General features: G+C 29.8%; 4 protein-coding genes across 8 annotated transcripts; 2 read left to right on the forward strand and 2 right to left on the reverse strand.

Annotated features, from left to right (window-relative positions):
- The first annotated feature begins 315 nt into the window (after positions 1-315).
- shi (dynamin-1 shibire) lies at positions 316-11,629 on the forward strand. 4 transcript variants are annotated; one of them, XR_013004424.1, is made up of 16 exons: positions 316-588; positions 1,007-1,080; positions 2,487-2,636; positions 2,690-2,893; positions 3,040-3,232; positions 3,288-3,497; positions 3,557-3,764; positions 4,987-5,124; positions 5,186-5,343; positions 5,395-5,689; positions 6,364-6,483; positions 6,554-6,763; positions 6,820-7,066; positions 7,126-7,270; positions 8,519-9,092; positions 11,124-11,629. XR_013004424.1 is itself a non-coding variant. In XM_076395954.1 (16 exons), exons 1-16 carry the CDS (start codon positions 425-427, stop codon positions 11,185-11,187), a joined length of 2,685 nt encoding a protein of 894 aa, XP_076252069.1. In that variant the 5' UTR covers positions 316-424; the 3' UTR covers positions 11,188-11,629. The 4 variants fall into 4 exon arrangements, 3 of the variants coding, with proteins under 3 accessions (XP_076252069.1, XP_076252070.1, XP_076252071.1); XM_076395954.1 differs by having other exon boundaries at positions 8,988-9,092; XM_076395955.1 differs by lacking the exon at positions 8,519-9,092.
- A 91-nt stretch (positions 11,630-11,720) lies between these two features.
- On the reverse strand, positions 11,721-12,657 carry ND-ASHI (NADH:ubiquinone oxidoreductase subunit ASHI). Its single transcript, XM_076395958.1, has 4 exons — positions 12,497-12,657; positions 12,334-12,431; positions 12,054-12,274; positions 11,721-11,998 (listed from the first exon to the last, which is right to left on the reverse strand). Exons 2-4 carry the CDS (start codon positions 12,413-12,415, stop codon positions 11,783-11,785), a joined length of 519 nt encoding a protein of 172 aa, XP_076252073.1. The 5' UTR covers positions 12,416-12,431; positions 12,497-12,657; the 3' UTR covers positions 11,721-11,782.
- Positions 12,655-13,863, forward strand: FRG1 (FSHD region gene 1). Its single transcript, XM_076395957.1, has 4 exons — positions 12,655-12,812; positions 12,862-13,031; positions 13,085-13,484; positions 13,537-13,863. Exons 1-4 carry the CDS (start codon positions 12,754-12,756, stop codon positions 13,682-13,684), a joined length of 777 nt encoding a protein of 258 aa, XP_076252072.1. The 5' UTR covers positions 12,655-12,753; the 3' UTR covers positions 13,685-13,863.
- A 2,907-nt stretch (positions 13,864-16,770) lies between these two features.
- On the reverse strand, positions 16,771-19,495 carry SCCRO4 (DCN1-like protein SCCRO4). Of its 2 annotated transcripts, XM_076395965.1 has the most exons (5): positions 19,302-19,495; positions 18,755-18,886; positions 17,536-17,890; positions 17,277-17,484; positions 16,771-17,215 (listed from the first exon to the last, which is right to left on the reverse strand). In XM_076395965.1, the coding sequence occupies exons 2-5, from the start codon at positions 18,844-18,846 to the stop codon at positions 17,148-17,150; spliced, it is 723 nt and encodes a 240-aa protein (XP_076252080.1). In that variant the 5' UTR covers positions 18,847-18,886; positions 19,302-19,495; the 3' UTR covers positions 16,771-17,147. The 2 variants fall into 2 exon arrangements, with proteins under 2 accessions (XP_076252080.1, XP_076252081.1); XM_076395966.1 differs by lacking the exons at positions 18,755-18,886; positions 19,302-19,495 and adding an exon at positions 17,942-18,092.
- Between the last annotated feature and the right edge of the window lie 130 nt (positions 19,496-19,625).

Raw genomic sequence — 19,625 nt, forward strand, 5'->3', positions numbered from 1 at the left:
ATTTTCTTTAATCATATTATTTTTGAGAAATATATTTGAGATTATATATGAGACCAATTTTAAAACAACTTTTTGCGAGTATAAATGTTTTATTTTATATTTATCAAACTTAAATAATAAAAATGAAGTAAAATTGGTTTTCTTAATTTACATCTTTAGGCAACCAGTAATAAGGATAACATTATATCAAAATATTCCTAATTCTAATATTAAATAGTAATAATTAATTAATTTAGATATAATAGTATTATAAATGCTCCTTGAAATCATTTTTAATCTGAGCATGTCTATTTTTCCCGAAACTATTGAAATGGGCTATGACTCATGCGCCGTCAGATTCAATTGTTGTTCAGCCATGTTCGTTGTGTACTGTTAAGTGTAGAGTTGCTGGTCGACGAGAAAGTCTTAAAATTCCGGCCTAAAAATGGCAGGAAACACGGGCATGGAGCAGCTCATCCCTATTGTTAATAAGCTGCAGGATGCTTTCACCCAATTAGGGGTGCATATGACATTAGACTTACCACAAATCGCTGTAGTGGGCGGACAATCTGCAGGAAAAAGTTCGGTTTTGGAGAATTTTGTCGGAAAGTAAGTACTGACCCTACATATTACAAAAGATTTTGAACAAGTTCGATTTATTTGCCCTATGCATTTACTGCAAGTGTTCTTTTATTCCTGAACTATCTGACCTGATTTCATACATTATTGAATGATTATTGACAGAAAAATTTTTAATGATCTTTTATAAAATCTCATTCAATCTACAAGAGAAATGATGAAGAATATACTACTACATGAGCACTATACTGATCATCTATTTTATTATAAACAATAGTTTTATTGATTCAAGATCTGTTTTCATGCAAATCTATGTATTTATCTATTTATAATAATTGTAACAATAAAATTATTTGGACATTTAAAGATAAAAGTTATCAATATAATGTTAATGATTGTTATTAAAGAGGTCATAAGTTTATTCACACTTCTAATTTATCTGTTTCAGAGACTTCCTTCCTAGAGGATCTGGTATTGTAACCAGACGACCCTTGATACTTCAACTAATCAATGCAAATGCTGGTATTTATTTTATTTTATATCAATTATATTAATTTTTATTCGTGCTTTTAAACCCAATTATCTTAGAGCTAAATACATCAATTCTTCAGATTATAATACACTTGATTATCGTACTATGAAATTCTATCTATAAATTTTTTATTCTTATATAATATAGTCCTCAAATGGTTTAAACAGAACAATCTTATAATTTCAAATCTGTTTTCTTATTTAATCCAGGATGTGTCTCATAATGATAAAGTGAATGACAATATTTAAACTTAGCATTTTTAAATGTTCCATTATAACATACATAAAGGACACTATTGTATTGACAAATATAATTGAAAATAAAAATCTAATTATAGGTATGGCAAGCGCTAGTGACATTTTAAATATTTTGTTTGAGTTATTAATATAATGTATAAAAATCATATAATTTCAATTTCACTTTTTGAATAAATGATAAAGGTACTTAAATCATATATTGAAAAAATATTAACTATATTTTTAGTTATATAACTGTCCTATTTTAAGAGCTTGAAATTAAATAGAGTTCTTTAGAGATAACTTATTCTTCAATATCATATGGTCTGTCTTCCTATAATAATTTTATGTATTTTAATAATATATAAGATATTTAGATTAAATAGATAGTGACATTGAGCATATTAAGTATGGAAATTAGCTTCTTATATAAAAATTAATGTTAATAAATGTATAAAAGTGAAAAAACCAATTTATAGTTATAAAAATGACTATTTCTCGGTATAATTTTAAATATACTTCAGAATAGGTTTATTGAGGTTGACGAAAATTATGGTGTAATTCTTGCAGCTCTAACAGCCGTTTTTTAAATTCCCATTTCATTTTCGTGGACGTAATTAAGGACCTAGTATTTATAATATTTTATTTAGTCTAATGAATTAATTATTGACTTTTAAATTTGATGTTGATTTTCAATTACATACTATTTTTATAGAATTATTTGTTTATATTTTATAGCAATTCCAGTCTACAATTTTAAATTATCACATGAAATGTAGTTACAATAATGCTCTATTATCGTAAAAATATCAGATATCAATATACATTTACAAAACTGATAATTTTTATTTTTAATCCAACTGCATATAGTTTTAGGTTTTAAGTAAGCATTATCAATAAAGTTATAATTATTTTTGTAGGTATGAATAATTAATTAATTTACCCGGTTTTACATTATGATGCATCATTATTATTTGCTCTACTTATCATTAAATTTATTTCACTTATCTCTAATATTTATAATTAATATTGCAATGTACTTAAAATAAGTTTAATAAAATTATATTTCTTAAATAATATCGAAAATAATTTTGGCATTACATTTATTTTTTGTTTTTTTTTACTTTTATTTATGTTTACTTTCGTTATATTATTTATAGAATATGGAGAATTTTTGCACTGCAAAGGCAAGAAGTTCGTTGATTTCGACGAGATTCGAAGAGAAATTGAGGCAGAAACTGATAGAGTGACCGGAAGCAACAAGGGTATTTCAAACATACCCATCAATTTAAGAGTATACTCACCCAACGGTAAATATAAATTAAATCAGCAATATGGCTGTTACGTTACCTTATCTTTCCAGTGTTGAACTTGACATTGATTGATTTACCCGGTCTCACCAAAGTACCGATTGGTGATCAGCCCGCTGATATCGAGCAGCAGATACGAAGCATGATTCTCCAATTCATTAAAAGGGACTCTTGTCTTATTTTGGCTGTTACACCAGCTAACACAGATTTAGCAAATTCGGATGCCTTGAAATTGGCCAAGGAAGTTGATCCACAGGGTATAATTCATAAATACTTTTTTTGGTGTATTTTCTTTTTTTTTTTCTTTATTAATTAAAATTATAATTAACTTCTTATAATTAATATTGAATATATTTATTTAATATTCGGAACAAACATTAAAAATAATTTTTGGAAATCATAGGTATTCGTACCATTGGAGTTATTACCAAATTGGACTTGATGGATGAAGGCACTGACGCTAGAGATATATTAGAGAATAAGTTACTACCTTTACGTAGAGGTTATATCGGCGTGGTAAATAGATCACAGAAAGATATTGAAGGCAGGAAGGATATCAATGCAGCCCTATCTGCAGAAAGAAAATTTTTCTTGAGGTATTTTATTAACTTAATAAATTAAATGACTTGTCTTAGACCTTTATATTTTTAGCCATCCATCTTATCGTCACATTGCTGACCGCTTAGGCACTCCATACTTGCAGAGAACCCTCAATCAACAATTAACTAATCATATCAGAGATACACTTCCTGGACTAAGGGAGAAGCTTCAGAAACAACTGCTTACCCTAGAAAAGGATGTTGACCAATTTAAATATTTTAGGCCTGATGACCCAGCAATTAAAACCAAAGCAATGTTACAGTAAGTGCATTCTAAATCATTTTATTGTATAATATTGCAATTTTTTTTTTTTCATGAAGAATGATCCAGCAACTACAAACCGATTTTGAACGAACCATCGAAGGTTCTGGATCAGCTCAAATCAACACCATGGAATTGTCAGGTGGTGCCAAGATTAACAGACTCTTCCATGAAAGATTCCCATTTGAGATCGTTAAAATGGAATTTGATGAGAAGGAGCTCAGGAGAGAAATCGCATTTGCCATCAGAAATACACATGGTATCAGGGTGAGTGAGGAAATATATATTATGAAAGTGATAACATTCAATGCATTAAATATCTCCCTTCTGTTATCTTTAAGTAATGAGTTGTTCTATCTGGTTTGTATTCAATAGCAATATTAGGTTGATTTTATTTTATTTTTCAATTCATCCTCCGATCGTCAGAAAATTCTGTGTAAAAGTGTCATCATTATAATTGAATCATGTTAGAGATTAAATGTTGACCAAAGAGTTAGCACTAAATGTTTTAAGATATAAAAAGCATATTGTTTATAGACCTCGAAACTGATTTATAGTTTGTTCAGAATAGTTATATTAAGTAATAAAATGTATTTATAATGTAAGTCTTTCAAAAGATAGTTTGCTTTGTTTGATTGATTTTTGTTAAAATAACCTATCAAAGGTCTATTTATTATTAATATAAGCAAAATTATATACAAATAGCACTAAGCTCATTTGATTTAAGGGTCAATATATCCTTACGTCGACATCAGAGCCCATATGGCATATGGTTTTCTAAATCATGGGTTTCTGAGGTTTAGTTTCAGTTTCATTGCACTCCGACAGCAGTAGCGATAGTTCTACTAATTTACTTGTCTATTAAGATGAAAGTGAACTCATCCAAAAACAAGTTATTGATAAATGTTTAAAAGTTGAGTAATTTGACTTGCTTATCAATCCTTTGACAGGCGCCCTAAGAATTACCAATTGAATTTTGTAGGACCTAATTTTAAATATTTGTACAAAATGTGGGGTAATGATGTTTTCTACCATTTTTGATGACACTTGTCGCCCAGGCTTTGATTTTTCCAGTATTGTACTAGTTCCTCCAAACCGTTTTATCAATTTTCGAATGAGAAATACTTAGCGTTTAATTTAACTAACCGAAGTCGCTAATATTGCAGATAATTCTGAGCTTTACAGTCGCCAAACCACAAAATTCTTATATGCAAAACGGACGATCCGCTCCATAGCTGAATTCCCAAGAGCCGATTGACATACCTTCCCTGCCCCCCAAATTATTGTGTTGACTCGATAAGTTCAATAAATAAAAATTTTCTCTTGAGATACCACTGTATAAATCGCGATATGGTGTTTTACTTATAGAACGACAAAACTTATAGTCAAAGATTTTTAATGTACTGAAAATAGAAAATTAAACTATTATTAATCTTAGTTATGTAATTTACGCTTTTAGATTTTAGTGCGTTAATTAAACAACTTTTAGGTGGGACTTTTCACTCCAGATATGGCATTTGAAGCAATAGTTAAAAAGCAAATTTCTCGTTTGAAGGAGCCATCTCTTAAATGTGTTGATCTCGTTATTACTGAACTGTCCAACGTAGTTCGTATATGTACCGACCGGGTAAATTCAGTTCCATACACTCGCACTCCTATAAACCTTAAATAATAAACTGTTTATTTAGATGAATCGTTATCCAAGGCTTCGTGAAGAAGTTGAGAGGATTATCACCACTCAGATAAGACAGAGAGAACAATACTGTAAGGAGCAGATATGCTTATTGAATGATTGTGAATTGGCTTATATGAACACAAATCACGAAGACTTCATTGGTTTTGCTAAGTAAACGATCGCTAGTATATATTTATTTCGAATAATTTAATTCCATTGTAGTGCTCAGAACCAATCTGAAGCTGCCGCGGCTAAGGGCTCTCGTTCTCTGGGCAACCAGGTGATTAGAAAAGGTTACATGTGCATCCATAATTTAGGCATTATGAAAGGAGGCTCTCGCGATTACTGGTTTGTTTTAACATCGGAGAATATTTCTTGGTTTAAAGATGAAGAAGAACGCGAGAAAAAGTACATGTTGCCTTTGGATGGGTTGAAATTGAGAGATATTGAACAAGGTTTCATGTCCAGGAGGCATATGTTTGCTTTATTTAATCCTGATGGCAGAAACGTATATAAAGTAAGTATAGTATCAATTATTTTATTAATGATTCAAGTGACGGAAATGTGTATTAAATTGTGTATAATGTATACAAATAAGTTTTTTCTTACTTTTATGTTCAGAGAAAACATAAAAATGTTTTGGTTGTTTCTATTAAATGAAGTGTTACTAGACTAAGTCATTGGTCACCGATAGGTAAATCAAGCGGATGAGGGTGAGATCACCATATCCTGCCTTTAAGCATTTTCGTGCAGGCCTTTATGGATTTTCATGAAACGTAACGGTTCCAAACTATAATTATGTCGCATAATAGTTCATTTGGACTTTAAATTTTGCATCTGATATATTTTCGATTTTCGTTTACATTATTTGCCATCGACGGTAAATTCGCCGTGCCTAAATTTGGAAATCACTTCTGACAGCTTGTTTTACTTAAATGAACATTATTATGTACTTTCACTAAAAAAATCGCTAATAGTTGAAAGTTGTTAACAAACATCCAATTGTATGACCTATAGTTTAGAATCAGACAGTTTTACATTACTTAACTAATGGCGTTTTGTATCTTATAGATGAGACCCATTTTTTTCTATATTATGGCATGTGAAATATAATACTCTATATTTAAAACCAAAAAATGAAATGCGAAGTGGTATTAACTTATTGACCAATGATTATTCAACTAATTTCAGGATTACAAACAGTTAGAATTAAGTTGTGAAACTCTAGATGAGGTTGATTCCTGGAAAGCATCATTCCTCCGAGCCGGTGTTTATCCAGAAAAACAAACAGAACAAGTGAATGGAGATGAGGTAACATATACCTCCCATTAAAACATAATGGAATTACTCTCAAATTATTTTCCTCTCTCAATCTCAATAGAGTGTCAATGAAGGTTCTTCTAGCTCCATGGATCCTCAGTTGGAACGTCAAGTGGAGACCATTCGTAACTTGGTTGATAGTTACATGAGAATAGTTACAAAGACAACGAGGGACTTGGTACCCAAGTCAATCATGCATTTAATAATAAATAACTGCAAAGAATTCATTAATGGAGAGCTACTAGCCCATATTTATGCCAGCGGTGATCAGGTAACGACACGAATATGTCAGGTATATATTTTATAACTCTTTTTGTTGTATTTCAGTCACAAATGATGGAAGAAGCGCCCGAGGAAGCCCAGAAACGCGAGGAAATGATGAGAATGTACCATGCTTGTAAAGAAGCCATGCGTATTATAGGTGACGTATCAATGGCAACAGTATCTACACCCGTTCCTCCTCCAGTTAAAAATGATTGGTTAGCAAGCGGATTAGATAATCCACGCCTTTCACCACCTAGTCCTGGTGGGCCAAGGAAGACAACACCACAAATAGGCACTGTAGGGTCAAGCGGTAACTAAAAAATTGCAAAATAACTATATGAACACCTGATTTATATATTGACATGATAGGTTCTTTGGGTTCCCGAGCTCCTCCTCCTCCACCAGCTTCGGGACGTCCTGCTCCCGCCATTCCAAATAGACCGGGCGGTGTGGCACCACCCATGCCACCAGGTCGCCCTCAGGGCCAAGCTCTCCCAGCTCCCCTCATTCCAACGTAAGTATTGCTCAATTTATGTATTCTTACTAACATTAAATTAAAATATAAAACGCATTTTCTAATTGCTTAATATTAGGTTTATGAATATTATTTAACTATATTGTAAGGTTATATTTGAAGTAGACCTATTTGAGATAATCTTAAAATTACATATCAGTAGCTGTATTAAAATCAATTGATATTTTTTGCTAATGATTGGCTAAGTTAGTTAAACAATATAGTTAATGGTACTCTAAAGAAAATATATGATTTTTCAATGTGAGCGCATCAATGTTGAAAAGAAATGAAACAAGCTGTGTGTAAGGTATTTACAAAATTCTTATTTATTTGAGGCACATCACGTGCGGAATATAACTTTGTTCAGTATCCACCGCAGGTGCTTGCAGTGGCGTGTATGTTGTCTTTAAAAATACCTGTCAACTAAAGCTTGTTAGCCTATGATATATATAGAACCGTGACTTCTGAAAATTGCACAAGAAAAAGTAAAGCAGAGTCAATTTGTACGATCTTGAAGTTCACATTACCTCTATCAGAGAAAATCGTTTTCTTCTTTAATGACACATTGTTCAATTTGAGTTAAAAGAAATCGATTCTTGTTCAGGTGTTGTCGCAGTTTACGGAACTATGAAGAGAACCAATGACAAAGTACAAAAAAAACAGCATTAAACGGCGATATGATAAACTTATACATTAAACTTATATGGGGATATTTTAATTAGATATTTGTAATTAGGGGCTGTTTGAATAATTTATAAACAGAAGTTTCTAAACCTAATAATAAGTTTCTATCATTTAAATGAAATGAAATTAATTTCCATCGATAATATTGTCCAAAAAGTGAAGATGTAGATATGAATTACAATGGAGATTATAAAAAGAAATAGAATTTTAAACAAAGTAATCATTTATGGTAATTGTTTTTATGGGAACAAAGTTTACTTTTTGGACATTTTCTAGTAACAGAATCTTATCTTACCATATATATATATATATATATATATATATATATATATATATATATATATGTATGTATGTATGTATGTATATATATATATATATATGTATGTATGTATGTATGTATGTATATATATATATATATATATATATATGTATATATATATATATATATATATATATATATATATATATATATATATATATATATATATATATGTATGTATATATCGTTTTGAGCATCTGGTTATTTAACCACAGGTTATATTGAAACTGTGGCTTTATTTTCAGGAGACGTTAAGAAGCAACACTAACTGAAATAAACTTATTTATAAAATGCCGCTTGGATATTATTATATATTTCTAAACACTCATAATTTTTTTTTATATATTAGGGTGCATAACATATTACACGCCAAGCTTATGTCCTGTGAAAAGTATTAACATAACTATAACGATACAAAAATAATGTATTAGTTGTTTAAGTGTAAAGTACTTGTATAGCAATTGTTGAATCCACATTCTTGTCGACTTTTTTTATCAGTGTTTCATCATATTTGTTTTAATACACTCCCTACGAAAACTGATCAGATTATAGCTCAGACGCGGGTCGCAATTTGTGTCGTTGATTCATGTTTAAAAGTAGAAGCCACGAGGACATAGCTAAGCGTTAGCGCTATAATCTGTAGTAATGCTTAAGAGACGGAGCGGACCGATGCTACGTACTCTGCGACTAAAACAACTCTCTGGTCTTTGACAGCCGATCGCAAGGAGGCGTTCAAGTACCCCAACAGGTGCAGATGGCAGTGGGCAGGGCTGTGACTCAAGCTGCAGTCAACGAACTATCGAATGCCTTCAAGTTTAAGTAAATATGTATTCGTTTTGCATTTCTGGTTTTATTGCTTTATCATACTTCATGTGTTTGAATTTATTTTAACACATATCCGTGTTTTAATCTGTTGAGCTCGCAGACAAATGGACCCCTCGATCAGGCGATCGCCTATTATGTTTGGGATAATTTGTCCAAGCTCAACTTTTAGAAAAACGTTTTTGGTGAAAAAAAAATCATTGAATGTGGATATGAATGCAAACAATATACGTTATAATGTCTAAATTTAAAATAATCAGTTACTATATTCCATACACAACATTCCATAGCACTAAAAATCGAGTGACATCATCAATCAAAAGACCATTATAATTTCAGTACACTGTATTTTGTGTGTTTACAAGTCTAAAATAACCAGAGCGTTTTTTTTATCATTCAATAAAAAGAAAATCACGTAAACATAATCGTTTTCTTCATAACAATACTTGATTGATTGATTGATGATGCATGACATATTAACCATTAATATAAGTAGACATTAATCCTGTTGTTTATCATCAGGCGACGTTCGCAACAGGTAGTTCTTCCGTACGTTATTTTCTAAATGTCTGTAATCATTAGATGTCTAGTTAAGCAGAAGCAGTATAGATCCAATCATTGAATTATACTGCTCCTGCAACTATGAAAAAAAACTCTTTCAGAACTAATAGTTAACTCACTTCGCATCGCCTAGAATAACCTGAAATCGCACATTGAATTGCGTATGTCTTAACCTGCTAACGTATAGTATTTACTCAACACTAGCTATTTCGTGAACATAAAGGTAGATTTAAAGCAAACATAGAAACCGTCAATTATTGACATTGTTTTACGAGTACCTCATAAGGTAAAAAAGTATAAGTTGTTATGCAATATTTAAGTAAGGGGAGATTGAATGGTATGTATTCTTGTTCTGCTTTGCGATTACAACGCCAGAAGGCACTTCTATGTTACTTTAATTCGGTAACCACATTGTTTTATTGAACCGTGTTATTAATCATTTTTGTATTTATTAACTTTATGTTGTTTATATCAACATACTTACAATTTCTGAATTATATTGTTGTTAATTTTAGTCACTTTCACCGACATTCTTATAGTAAAAACCGGAGTCAAAATTTATGTATTCTGGATAAATAAACTAACATGATTCAGAAAACTTCGTGGTGGGTTATTAATTTGCTTTTGATTACAAAATGAATATGAGTCTTGACCTTCTTGACTTTCTTATTAAACAGCAAATATTTATTGTAAGGGTTCAAGTAAATTAATATCAGACAAGCTTAAATATTGTAATATTGCATTGTTGTTAATGAAATAAAGTTGTAATTTATATTATAACAGGTCATTGTAGATATTTCCGAAAAGGATTCGAATTTTAAAATTACATACACATGGACAACGTGGTGGATTGCTTGTAATCCCTACGTTGTTTACGTTTTTTGTTCGTGTGCTTCATTTATCTTGCACACACTATAATTTTTCTGTAGTTAAGTGTAAATATAATTATACAAATTAGATCTACTTTTATTTCATCCACTAACCTGTTTGTGCTTGGGGAAAGTTCTCTGTTTTGTTTAAATTACAACGGTTATAGTACAAGCCTTGTTCAGTTTTGCTTTTGAGTTTTGTTAATGTGCTCCTGTCTATTATATGGAATCAAAGGAGTGATACACAGGATTATTAGTAAGTCATAGATATTGATCTTTTTCTTTATAGGAATATTATCAATTAAAGTTTAATGTCATGTAATCCTAAAATTGTTGTAAAAGTTCATCATATTAATTGCTTTCTAAATATTGTTTGCATGCCTTTTGAATACCAACTAAACTATATTACATTTTTTGAGTATAGTAACTTTGTCATTTTTTCAACTAACATATGTGCTTCTATGCTTTTTAAAACTTCTTTCTAAAGCTAACATTTTGACCCAAAAAACGAGTTTTTGTTTCTGCTGTTATTTTTGTATTTAATACAGCGTCATATATAGTTAATGCTACCAATCATTTGCTTCTAATGATTTTTCAGCCGCCCAGTTCCAAATATACCACCAAGGATACCCGACCGGCCGTATCCAGCCAGACCCAATTAAATACTAGTCAAAATAAATTCACTGGGACCAATGGATTATAGCTAAGAATAAAACAAAAGTAGACGAAAAGCTCGATTCGTCGAAATGTACAGCTGACAAACGACTGTGATCGTTAATAACATAATCAGTACCAAGTCTTTGCCCTTAAAAGTACCTTTAAATACATGTAAAATAGTGACAACATAATTATAATGTTTGATTGCTGTCAGTATCTTTAAGTTTTATTATATTATTTGCATGAATTTATATTGTTTTTAAATTTTTTTAATTAATTTAAAGGAAGAACAAACTTTTTTTACTTATGAGCGCATTTCGCTTTGTCGGCGAACTCGAAAATAAGCTAGTCCTCAAACATAGTATTAATTTTTTTTAAATGATAGTTTGAAGTAATGTAATTATGTATATATGTAAAGTTATTTGTAATAAAAATATTTTCCAAATAGATGGGTGTCCTATATTTTCAACGTCATTGAATTTAAGAGCAGATTTTTAGGGGGAACTAATATTTTATTTCAGCAAATTTAAATAATGAGTTTCAAAGCGATTAAATTATATTTTATATTCATATTATAGCAACATTCAATAGATGTAAAATTTATGGTTTTTCAAAGGTATAGTAAACTTTATTCTCCTTTGGTAACTGTGGTGGCATCACTGGATGGAAAGCTTTAACATATTCAAATATCCAATAAAGGAAATATGCTCCACCCATTACACTAACATATTGCAGCACTAAAATGCTCAAGGGTAGATGAAGTTTATAATTCACATTATAACGATCCTCTCTAATAAAATCATATTCATCATGCAACTACAAATATTCATATGTAATATTTAGGAAAGGTATTTGATTTCACAATACTGACCACTTCATTATAGTTTTTCTTCAATTCTGGATTATCCCATGGATAATAAGGGTCCCTGTGCTCTACAGCTTCCAGCGGTAATTTAGGGTAGTCTCCACAACCGCTGCCATCATCAGGATATGGTTCATATTCTGCTAAAGGTATGCCATACCTCTCAGCTGATGCAGCTTTTTCTTCAAAAGTTTTAGGATAGGGTAGAGGTTTGAAATCTTTATTCCAGTCTTCAAATACAAAACAATTATGTAATATAAATGTTTTTACCATTATTTTACTGACTTACGGTGTCGTACTGATATTAAAGAAGAAGGATTTTTCTTCAACCAAGGTGCTGTTACCCTAACTAATTTTATCAGGGAACTCATTTTTTGAAGTCCTATCCTTTAAAAAGAACAGATTTAACTTAACCTAAAACACTTCTTTTTATTACAAAGCCAATAACCAACCTAATAAGAACAGATAAAACTCCCTATTTAAAGGATATCAGTTTATATTAAAAAATGATATATGCAATATAGTGTTAAGGAGCAAACTATTTGTACTAACAATTCTTAATTGCTAGTCTATATTTATATATTTATTTAGTTTGGTTTTATTTAAAAATTATATTGGCAACTCTAATATTTTGACAGTAATGTTTTAAAATATTTTGGTTTAGAGTGACGTTCATTTTAACAATTTTTTTTGTTAATGCGGTTAAGATATGTCGGAATACGATAAAGTACGTCCAGGGAAATTAAAATTAAAGGGCGAAAAATCAAAGTAAGTTATGGGGTATTTATAATATATTATATTCTAATTAAATATTTAGAGGTAAAAAGAGAAAACACAAGCACAAGAGCAATGAAGATGAGACTCCCCGAATTGATGTTGATACCATCAAACACGGAAATTGGTGGAAAATAACTAAAACCGAAGATGTGACTGGACCAGTAGCGATAGAGTTTAGCCAGCATACCTATGTTAAAGCTTTAGATAATGGTAATCTATAAAATCCATTAAAACTTAATTATAAAAATAAATGAATGTTTTAGGATTATTTACCTTAGGGGCTCCTCATGATGAAGGTGATGGCCCATCTCCAGAAGAAATATTAACTGGTGTTTTTATTAGTGAGAGGAAAGTTGCATTTAAATCAGGATATAATAAATATTTGAAAATAGACAAAAATGGTATAGTAACTGGGCGCTCTGATGCTATTGGTCCAATGGAACAATGGGAGCCAGTATTTCAAGATGGTAAAATGGCATTATTAGGTTGGAATGATTGTTTCATGTCGATAGATGATGAAGATTCTGTGGTAGCTAAGTCAAAAAAGGCTAGTTCCGAAAACATGTTAACTATAAGATGTCATACATTTAAAGAAGTGAATCCCTTGAAAGATGTACCACATGAGGAACAGGGTAGTTTGAAACAAATTGAAATTAATTATGTGTAAGATACAATAACTGTGATATGACAAAAAAAAATTGTTATTTATTTATAGGAAAAAATTCCAAAAATTTCAAGATAAAAGATTACGCTTGTGTAGTGAGGATCCAAAACAGTTAAAAAAAGCAAAGGAGGAAGGAAGTTTTCATGAGGCACTGTTAGATAGAAGAAGTAAAATGAAAGCTGATAGATATTGTAAATAGATTTAATTTGGAAGTAAATTCAAAATATGTACTTAAAGAAATCTTTAAGTATTATTTATTATTCTTTGACATACTGTGTACTATACTATACTATATTGTATTAATTTATTTTAAATGTTTCTAGTTCACATTGTAAAATTATCTAATTTTCTATTTGAAAAAATAATTTTCTTCAAGCATTTGTTGCTTCATTTACCATGGAAATTACAAAGAAGAAATGTTATGTTTGTCCTAATTATTGATAATTTAAGTTTAATAAAACTTGTTAAACAATGAAATGGGGTATCTTGATGGACAATAATTGTTTTTAGCCAGATTAACAATTTAATTTATATTTTTCTTATAATATCATATAATGATATTTCTGATATAAGATAATTAACTATAAATAAATCTTATTTATATAATAGATTAACAATGAAAGTTAAAAAATCATGATAAAAGTCAACAATACCTGACTTGCCGTGTTATCTGGTATATTATCAAGGGGTACAATTAAGATCATTCCAAGGTTGGATATTGATAAATGTTCAATCCACAGAAGGCATTTACTTATAAGAACAAAAAACAAGCTTACTTTATATTTCTTTGATAATGGGAATTATTTAGAAAGGGTAGATTTTCAAAGAGATTAATAAATTAAATTAAGAAATAAATATAATCTTTATGGGAAAATTTTGAGGAATTCATTGTTTTGAAAATCATTTTTCATTGTTGAAAATATTTTTTTATTCATTATCCTATTCGATTTATTTTCTTAAGAGTGTATGGATTCCATATCAGTAAAAAAGTTAGGAACCTAAGAATTAACTTTTTTTGGGTATTTTCATGCAAGTATGTGGATATGCTAAACAGTGTAATATTGATAGGAATAATGAACAATAATCAGAATAGACAATTTGTGGTAAACAAATAGGATGGAATATTAAAGCACTTCCAAAGAAATTGGTTTGTCGACTTTTTGCTTGAGTAACAATGCATTTTCTGCTAATTTTCAAATCAATTATTACCGATATTACCACTTCCATGATTCTAACTATGGTTAGCTCTTAAAGATTACTCGGTTACGAGTTCTTTTTTATTTGCCTACTGGGAGGAAAATGCTTGGTGCATACGCACGAAAGACAACGAATGAGATTCGGCGTCACTTAGACATTGCCGGTATGGCCTGACTCAAAATACCAGGATTCGAATCCGCCACTATCGCAACAGTAGGATGATGGTGCAGTCGCATTGATCACTGCGCCAACCAAACTGGGCCATGCGGATTCGGAGTGTAAACGAGTAGTGGTAAATTACGCATATTTAGAATTTATTAGTTTGAATAAATTTATTATTATATTATATTAATATAATTTTATTTATTAGCTAATTATTGTGTATTCCCAGTTGGGAAAGCCAAATGTAAATGGAAGAAAAAAAATTGTGATGGAGTTAATTGGGGTCATAAAAATGAAAAATGAATTGAGAGGGAGCCTGGGATAACCGTCATAAAACCTAATTGTTTCAAATTGAGGTTGACCATAGAATTTATTGAAACCTTTAGGCTCAAAAGAAAAATTATTAATATATCGGGCGAGTCTATCTGTGGTCGGTCGGAGCTATCTGAAGAAACTCCGGTTACGGGTGTCATCTTCAACCCGATTTTTAACCAGTGATCAAAGGATCTGGAGAGTAGTTTTAGTGCGGTAAGCTCAGACATGGTACACAGTCAAATATGTCGATTTATGGAGAGGTCTCCCCGATTAGTTATGTATAAAATATTTTCTTACCCTGCGTCAGGTAAAATTCCAAAAAAATAAACTTGAAGCTGAATTCTGATTATAAATAATTAGAAAGGCAATTAGGAAATATAAAAATTGAAAATCCTCAGGTAGTAGAAAAACATCAACAGATCCCAGACCGACCTTCGTGGAAAATGTAAACTCATTCACTGCCGATGTAGGTAGTTTATAAAATAGACCATTCTCGACAGTGTGGAAATATCATCGAGAGAAACTATCGTGCTGCAAAAAGTTTTACTAATAGAAGTTTGTACAAAAAAGCTTCAGCTAATGATTTCCAATTTTAGAATAAACTGAACAAAAGAACCCATTAATCAGTAAATGAAGAATAACTTTTCGAGTTTAGTTTGAGAAAAGATATAAAAACTGTAAGTAACATTTTATGTTTGTTTTTGGTTAATTACTATTTGGGAAGGTAAATTTAACTTTATAATTAAACTAAAGAAAGAAATCATAATTGTTGCCAAGCTAGATAATATTTATTTGTAATTCAAATAGAACTTTTTATTATATTCTAAGCGTTTGTTAATGTCTAAATCTCATTTCTATAAACAAATGCCAAAAAAAGACACCTTGGAATTTGAAAATGAAGTGTTGGTACATTATATGAGCATTTATAGCTGCTATTGTAACATATTTGTAAAAATATTCTTTATTTCTTAAATATTCTTAAAAAAGTATTTGTTGATTTTCTCTTAAAAACTACTATCATATTTTTGAACTTTTTAACTAGCAAGTCGAATTGAATTCTTGAAATGCGATCAATCAGCTGCAATTATATTATCCACAGTTGTTGGACATTCAGAGATTTTAAGTTTAGTTGGTAATGTAGGCATACTTTTTTCTGTTTTAATTCTAGTTTTAGCTAATATATGAAACAATTCTTTCATCGAACAAGAGCAAATAGCCTATCAATAATCCGAAAACCTTTGGATAGTATAAATACAACTCGTTCGTAGATGACCTTATAATGTGATTTTTGTTTCAGAGCATTTGTCATTTTTTTATCTTTATTTGATCTGATCTGAAGTCGTTATAACCGTACATATATATATATATATATATATATATATATATATATATATATATATATATATATATATACATATACTATACATATATATACTTCATATAATTTATATGAAGCCATCGATCCGTAAACGATAACTAAAATTAATTATTCAGCTGTGCTAGTAAAAGGTATCGAGAGTTAGAGAAATATGTAATTATTCATTATACCTGATTAAAAAGGTCTCCCAACAATTAAAAGGAAAATTAGGATAAGTTAAACATAGATCAAGATATGTGAAATTAATTTATTTTAACTTTCTATGGTAATTATATATATAATGCCAAAGACGTACAATTTTAAATTTATTGTTACCTAAAATGTTTTCAGTTTCTATATTTCCTACAGATCAGTTCAATTTTATATTGAGACAATTTTTATATTCAATTTGTTTTTGTTTACTTTTTTAAATTAAATATATGTATCATGGGTTTCTTTACCTTACAATAACTACAGTAAAGTGGGGAAAGCAAAAAAATGGTCACAGCATAAATAAAGCAAACATCTTCACTGGAATTATTGTAAGGTATTTTTTTCATTTGTTTGTTAACACAGATTATTATCAGTATAAAATTTGCAGACAAATTTGTATAAGTTTCCCAGTTAAACCTCAACTGATATCGGTTTTGGCTCGCGCTGCTTTCAACCACTCAACAAATTCATCCAACATTACTGGCCCTAGAATAATACAATTATACAAATAAGATATAATACTTCAATTTATCAACATGTTACTTACAAGCTCCATCTACATCATAATTGGAAAGATCATTATAAATAGTACGGGAAAATTCCAATATATTACACCACTGATCCTTATTGATAACTTTGTACTTTGATTGATCAAGGAACTGACTAAACTGTGTGTATAGAGGCCAATGCTTCCCAAGAAGTAGTTGAAGCATTGCTTTTGCCGTTTCCATATCCATACTCCTCTGATCTTTATCCTAGATAACATAAATAATTAATTTTTATACATCAATTATATTTTAACATACCCTGGCAAAATCATACGCGTATCGATAAATTGCTTTAAATGTATTTTGATCATTCAAGAGACAGCGTAAGTAATCTAACCGATATTGCAGTTTTTGAATGGAATCGCACTGCATCTCACTCAAACCTTTGAGCCATTCGTCCTTGGTGAAAAAACCCATCTGTCTCGCTTGCATTTTATACGCTAATACTAACATAACAACATTCTCAGGTTCAACGCCTATATCCTCACAGAATTTTTCCATTCCTTCAGGACCCAATGAATCTGGTTCATCTGGACTAGTATATTCTCTGAACCACGACAAACACCTTTTTTGACTGAATGAACTTTCTTCTGCTCTGGAGCTCCTACGCGAACTGAAATAAAGACAAAATAATTGATATAGGGTACATAATCCTTTATTTTACGTTAGTTCATCCATATAAAAGATAGGTTATAAAGGCAGGCTATTTCCGAGCGATAGCGTATATCCGTCACTGATCCAGACAGACCTTATGTGAAGTAAAAATAAAATACGGTGTTTTCTGCTGCAATATTTTTAACTTTGGTTTCAAATGTGTTCATTCAGTATTAATGGGCTCGTATATTTTAAAATAACCGTTCAATCTCGATACAATGATCATCACACATAAAATGCTCACCATAATATCTTCTATTAAATTGAATATTTAAACAAAATGCAGCAAGTATATTTAATATGATTATTTTATTCTTGAAATGCATTTTAAATAATAATCATATTTGAATTTTCAAAACATATTGTGAGGCTTTTTTATGTTAAGCATGCTGTGACAAAAACACAGTAATGCTCTTAACAGAGATCCATATCTCATCCAATATAACCTCAAAGGTTTTTAATTAATCACCTTGTACTTATTTATACATTGAAATATATTAAATTTATAAATAATTAGAATTATGTCAGGTTGACATTAAAATTTGTTTGATATATGTGTATTTACCAGGACGTATGTATGTATGTATGTATGTATGTATGTATGTATGTATGTATGTATGTATGTATGTATGTATGTATGTATATATGTATATATATGTATATATATATATGTATATATATGTATATATATATATATATATATATATATATATATATATATATATATATATATATATATATATATATATATATATATATATATATATACTATATTTTGCAGAACTACACACACATGAATAAGACAATAAAAGTTTGTTTTTACCTAGTTGTATTACGTTGTCGTTTGGAAGTATATCTTTCATCATCATTTGTGCTCATTTCTGTTGTGGGTGCCCTGCGTTTACTACGAGGCATTTCAATACTGTGTCTTATTAATGTAGAGGCCGAGGTTGATCTGGAGAAAAATCATTCAACATTTACAACATGGATTCACTTGTACATATAGATTTCGATAGATATTTAATAAAAATTTCTATATACATCATATGATCATAACATAACATGATAGTAACACATTACAAATATTTCAGTTTTTTTATATTTTGAATTAGATAAAATTTAAATAACTAACATTATATAACTACATTCAATGATTAAGCCAATCATAATCATTTAAACAAAAGGTTTTTATTAATAACATAGGCAAAGCAATATATAATATTTAGTAATTATCGTTTTTACGGTATTTAAGAAACAACTAATTTTTATTTATGTGTAATAGGTGAATATATAGTAAAAACTAAAAAACAGTCACTTTTTTAATTAAAAACACAATTTTATCATGTGTATATACTTAAAAAATTGCTCACCTATACTTAGTCTCCAGTGCATTTAAAAAACACCTTTTTGCTAAAAATAAATTACAATAATAGGGCGATATCAAAATTTATTGAAATATGCTGTCCGTTTCTATTTTTTAAAAAATTTATATATTAAACTTTTCCCCAGAAGACTTTTGCTAGATTTGCATTTCTAACCTTGAATATTTGACAAGCAATGTTACCTACATGTTGCCAGTATTAAAGAGCCGATACAAATTAAAAATTCTAAAATATTTATATAATCTGAAGAAATTGATATAGAAAATTTTTTTATTTTCGTTTCTCATTTGCGTGATTAATTGATATCCTATC

Source organism: Rhynchophorus ferrugineus, unplaced genomic scaffold (assembly GCF_030347505.1).
Source record: "Rhynchophorus ferrugineus isolate W39M unplaced genomic scaffold, kcgeb_rfMv2 rfM2, whole genome shotgun sequence".
Lineage (NCBI taxonomy): Eukaryota > Metazoa > Arthropoda > Insecta > Coleoptera > Curculionidae > Rhynchophorus > Rhynchophorus ferrugineus.

Bases quoted from the DNA above. Each gene is read 5' to 3' on its own strand.
- shi (XM_076395954.1), top strand. From the start codon at position 425: ATGGCAGGAAACACGGGCATGGAGCAGCTCATCCCTATTGTTAATAAG. The intron at 1,081-2,486 runs GTATTTATTTTA...TATTATTTATAG, and splicing joins ACTAATCAATGCAAATGCTG to AATATGGAGAATTTTTGCAC. The intron at 3,765-4,986 runs GTGAGTGAGGAA...AACAACTTTTAG, and splicing joins GAAATACACATGGTATCAGG to GTGGGACTTTTCACTCCAGA.
- SCCRO4 (XM_076395965.1), bottom strand. From the start codon at position 18,846: ATGCCTCGTAGTAAACGCAGGGCACCCACAACAGAAATGAGCACAAAT. The intron at 17,891-18,754 runs GTAAAAACAAAC...TCTTTATTTCAG, and splicing joins CGACAACGTAATACAACTAG to TTCGCGTAGGAGCTCCAGAG. The intron at 17,216-17,276 runs GTAAGTAACATG...GTATTATTCTAG, and splicing joins TTATGATGTAGATGGAGCTT to GGCCAGTAATGTTGGATGAA.
- FRG1 (XM_076395957.1), top strand. From the start codon at position 12,754: ATGTCGGAATACGATAAAGTACGTCCAGGGAAATTAAAATTAAAGGGC. The intron at 13,032-13,084 runs GTAATCTATAAA...TGAATGTTTTAG, and splicing joins TGTTAAAGCTTTAGATAATG to GATTATTTACCTTAGGGGCT. The intron at 13,485-13,536 runs GTAAGATACAAT...ATTTATTTATAG, and splicing joins CAAATTGAAATTAATTATGT to GAAAAAATTCCAAAAATTTC.
- ND-ASHI (XM_076395958.1), bottom strand. From the start codon at position 12,415: ATGAGTTCCCTGATAAAATTAGTTAGGGTAACAGCACCTTGGTTGAAG. The intron at 12,275-12,333 runs GTAAGTCAGTAA...TTGTATTTGAAG, and splicing joins TTTAATATCAGTACGACACC to ACTGGAATAAAGATTTCAAA. The intron at 11,999-12,053 runs GTCAGTATTGTG...GAATATTTGTAG, and splicing joins AGAAAAACTATAATGAAGTG to TTGCATGATGAATATGATTT.